This window comes from Gavialis gangeticus, unplaced genomic scaffold, assembly GCF_001723915.1.
Source record: "Gavialis gangeticus isolate Ggan-Ray unplaced genomic scaffold, GavGan_comp1, whole genome shotgun sequence".
Taxonomy (NCBI): Eukaryota; Metazoa; Chordata; order Crocodylia; family Gavialidae; genus Gavialis; species Gavialis gangeticus.
Window position 1 is genome coordinate 61,703,699 of NW_017729025.1, and position 4,081 is coordinate 61,707,779.

At 45.3% G+C, this 4,081-nt stretch overlaps 1 protein-coding gene across 1 annotated transcript in view; it reads left to right on the forward strand.

Annotated features, from left to right (window-relative positions):
• Nucleotides 1–4,081, forward strand: part of BAZ1A (bromodomain adjacent to zinc finger domain 1A) — a 120,193-nt gene that overhangs the window by 92,345 nt on the left and 23,767 nt on the right. Inside the window, 1 exon segment of the mRNA XM_019519920.1 lies at nt 681–829. Within this exon segment, the coding sequence (XP_019375465.1) occupies nt 681–829 (149 nt within the window).

Here is a 4,081-nt window from a genome sequence, read left to right on the forward strand (position 1 = left end):
AAAAAAAAAAAAAAAGAGAGAGAGAAGAAAGTAAATTGGTTTACCAGATGAGTCTTCAGGAATCGATGATTTGATTGATTGATTCTGTAAGGGGATGTTGCTTCACTCTGCTCAGCATAATACAATAATAGCTTAAAGACTTTGTATCATCCATCTCCAGAATTTTCTTTCTATTAATCTGTGTGGTTGTGATAATACCACCGAATTGGACACTTTGCTGACCATAATAAATGCATCTTACAATGGCATAGCTGACCATTAAAGGGGGCTGTTATCTGTGTAAAGTCTAGAATATCACCCTTTCTGAAGGGTTATGCATTCTTTTAACAGCTAGTACATCATAACAAAAAAAGCTTTTAAAGAAGTTTACAGGTAACAGTAGACTTTTTTTTCAGTGATGCGAGACTGATGAAAAATTGCACTTAAATCAAAATTGGTGAAAGTCCTAGTGCCAAACTTATTCTATCAGATATGCCTATCTGGAGTAATGTTTTATATGAAGGAATTTAGCTCCATATAACCTGCTAAAACTCCATTTCTGTGGTATGTTGGATGGGCTTTTCCTATAACTTGTATGCATGCAAATAAAGCTATAATTATTGTAGAGAATTTAATTTATTTAACTTTTCTCAGTGAAGCCATAAATTGTGCTTTTTAACTTTTTTTTTTTTTAACTTTAGATTTACAGGATTAAAAGCTGAAGCTCAAAGCACTGCATCAACAAATACAAGCACTCCCCAGCCTGTTAATAATGTGGTCCATTGCTTAGCATCTGCACTGCTTCAAATAGAGCAAGGCATTGAGCGTAGGTTTCTTAAAGCACCACTCGGTAAGTTTCCAGTATCAAAACTGAATACCTTTTTAATTCTTAGATTTTTTGAAGAGTAGCAAAATTGTTCTCCCCTTTTGTGGACAGTTGGTATAGGATTACTAGGACAAAAGAACAGATGTTTAACATCCTTCCTCTTCCCCCAGGATTTGTTATTGCTGTGAATCTGTAAACCACGAGGAATAGTCAAATTTTACTACTTATCTTCTGCTCTTGAGTTGCATGGCTTCTGTTGCATAGTTGGTCAGGAACTGACCAAAAGGGTTGTAAAATGAAGGGTAGAACACAGTTAGGGCAATTTGGTTTAAATCTCCAGCAGTATGTGCTGTTTAATTCAGTTTGTCATAGGCTAGACAAAGGACTAACATATCTGCAAGTAAGTGGAAGAAGCCTAACTTGTTCTTTAGGGGTGTTTATTTCCTAAAAAAAAAAATTAGGGGTTCTAATTAATCAGGCGATTAGTCTAGAAGACTTAGTTGTGCAGTTCTTGTTCTTTATAGTTGAGAAGCTGGTCTTCAGAAAAACACTTGTGGCTCCATCTTTTAGGGCTTACTCTATTTGTGTCTCATATACATTTGAGAGACTATTTTATAGATCATTTAACTTTCACTGGTTCCAGTTCTCACCAGTTCTAATGGATTTATATGATTCTAATGATTATAATCTCTGAAGTGGTGGATCTCCAATGTGTTCCTGGAGAAGTATGTGTATAAATACGTAGGAGTTAGTAATGCATCAGAACCCACTTGAGTGGGCACTGTACAAAACCAAGACCAAAAGACAGTCCCATTTCTAAAGATCTTACGATTTAGTATAAGACGAAGATGACCCAGTGGCTGAACTAGAAGTTTAAAGAACTGCACAAGTAAGTCTTCTAGACCAGCGATTCTCAACTTTTTTCCACCTTGCGTCCCACCAACCATTGGTCTCAAAACCGCTGGTCCCACTATGATAAGTGTGGGGAGGGGGTCCCCAGGTGGCCGGTTGATTGAGCAAACCCAGAAGTGCTGGCGGCAAGCCCACCACTTCTCTGTCCCACTGGCTGAGAGACACTGTTCTAGACTGATCACTTGATTAACTAGCGTCCCTAAAAGTCTTTCTACCCTTTACCCTTTCCACACTTCCTCAGCAGCACCCACATTTTTTTTTTCCACCAGGGCAGTGGCCCCTTGAGTCACTTGACAGTTCAACAGAAATGGTTCCTTGAATGCACTTTGAAGTGGTGACAGAACTGAAGCTTAGTTGTTTGGATTTTCCCTGTATTCCTTTTAAACCTGTACCCTCAAGCAGCTTTTTTGTCTTAAGGTAGTGTTTTGGTTTTATTTTTTCTGGCTAGGTCTGTTTGCAAAAATATGCCGGTTTTGTTTGTAATATGTTAGGTTGGCCAATGTATAGAAGATCTGCAATAAAATTCACTTGTTCATGTCTTGGTCCTTGCCCAGATTTACTACTACAAAAGCATAATATACATTTTTCAGATATAGGTACATGAATGATGGTAGGTAGAGACTGAAATTAATGCATCAACCATTTTATGTTCAGTACTTCTTGAGGCTCTAACTTTTGCTAAGACTTGCCTTCACTAAGGCAGGGGTGGGTAAAATATGGCCTGCAGGCCACATCTGGCCCGCAAGGCCATTCTGTCCGGCCCACGGGGCCCCTAAAAATTTAGAAAATTAATATTTATCTGCCCTTGGTTCTTGTCAAATGATAGGAACCAAGGGCAGTAGGACCCAGGGGAAGCCCGGCAGGCTCCCAGAACAGCAGGGCCTGCCCAGCCCTGCCCTCCAAGCCAGAAGCCCCAGGCTGCCCTGCTTCTGGCCTGGGACCACGTGGATGCTCTGTGCTGGAACCTCAAGTAAGGGGAAAGGGGGTAAGAGGACCCTGGGCAGGGAGGGAGCCCAGGGAAAAGCTGAGCACAGAGGGGGCAGAAAAGCAGCCCCTTGCCCACACTGTGCTCAGTGCCACACATTGCAGCTGCTCACTGCCCATGTGGGGCTGCCTGTGCCTGCTTGGGACAGCCCTGCGTGGGCTGCAAGCGACTATAGCAGGGAGCACGGGCCACAGGCAGGGGAATTGCTGCTTCACCCCCCACCCCTTGCGCTCAGCTTTTCCCCAGGCTCCTTCCCGGCATGGAGGAAAGTGGCCCCTCCACTGCCCCATGGCCGGCACTCCCTGCTGCAGCCGCTTACAGCCCATGTGGGGCTGTCCAGAGTAGGCACAGGCAGCCCCACATGGGCTACAAGTGGCTACAGTGGCTGCTGCTGCCCATCTGGAGTTCGTGAGCTGGGCAGCCCAGAGGCAGCGGTGGCAAACACTGCCCAGTGTGGACTGTGAGTGCCTGCAGCAGGGAGCATCGGCCATAGGGCGGGCAAGGGGCCGCTTTTTCCCTACTAGCGGGGGGGGGGGGCAGCGCACAGTCCCAGCCCCCTGTCTGTACTGCGGAGCTGGGGGGCACTGGGTGTGAGTGGGTGGGGAGCCAGTAGGAGCATGGGGCTTGCACTAGTGTCCTGGGGCCAGTGCTGGCGGGGCCCAGAGCAGAGTGGCAGAAGAGCAGGGTTCCAGCCAACAGAAGCTCTATGGAGCTCCCCCCTCTCCCTGCTAGTTCAGCCCAGCCCAGCTCCACAGACCCTTGCCAGCCTGTGCCCTGCTTTGGGCCCCACCAGTGCTGGCCCTGGGACATTTGGTCCCAAGATGGTGACCAGGGGGCACCTGTCAAGGGTCAGGGCTACCCATGCAGCCCTCAACAGCCTGCCAAAACTGGGTAAGCTGCCCTCTGCCCGAAATAATTGCCTGCTCCTGACCTAAGGTCACATTGCAGCAGTGTTTCTATGCATCACTGAAGGTTGCTATTCTAACTTTCCTTTTGTGTTGGGCATGAATCACGTGAGCTAGGATGACTTCCCCAATACTTTCTCTCCTCCCCTGCCCACCCCCAAATTATTAGTACTGTTAGAAAACCTTAATGAGCATGACATTTCTGCTACTTACTGGAGTTTTATGATAATAAAACTTTGAATACTCTTCTGTCATCCATGGGAAGTGCCTTTTAGTATTTGAGGGCAAAATTTGACTTCAACTATAAGATGCAACTCGCTCGTAGGGAGTGATATACCTAGGCCACGTTACTTTTGTGTCTAATAAACATTTTTTTACTCTTGAATTCAACTGGAACCGATAGACCTGTTCTGTAGAAAAGACTCCCCTGTTTCTATACTTAATATTGTCAATTAAACCTGAGAACCATTTTTT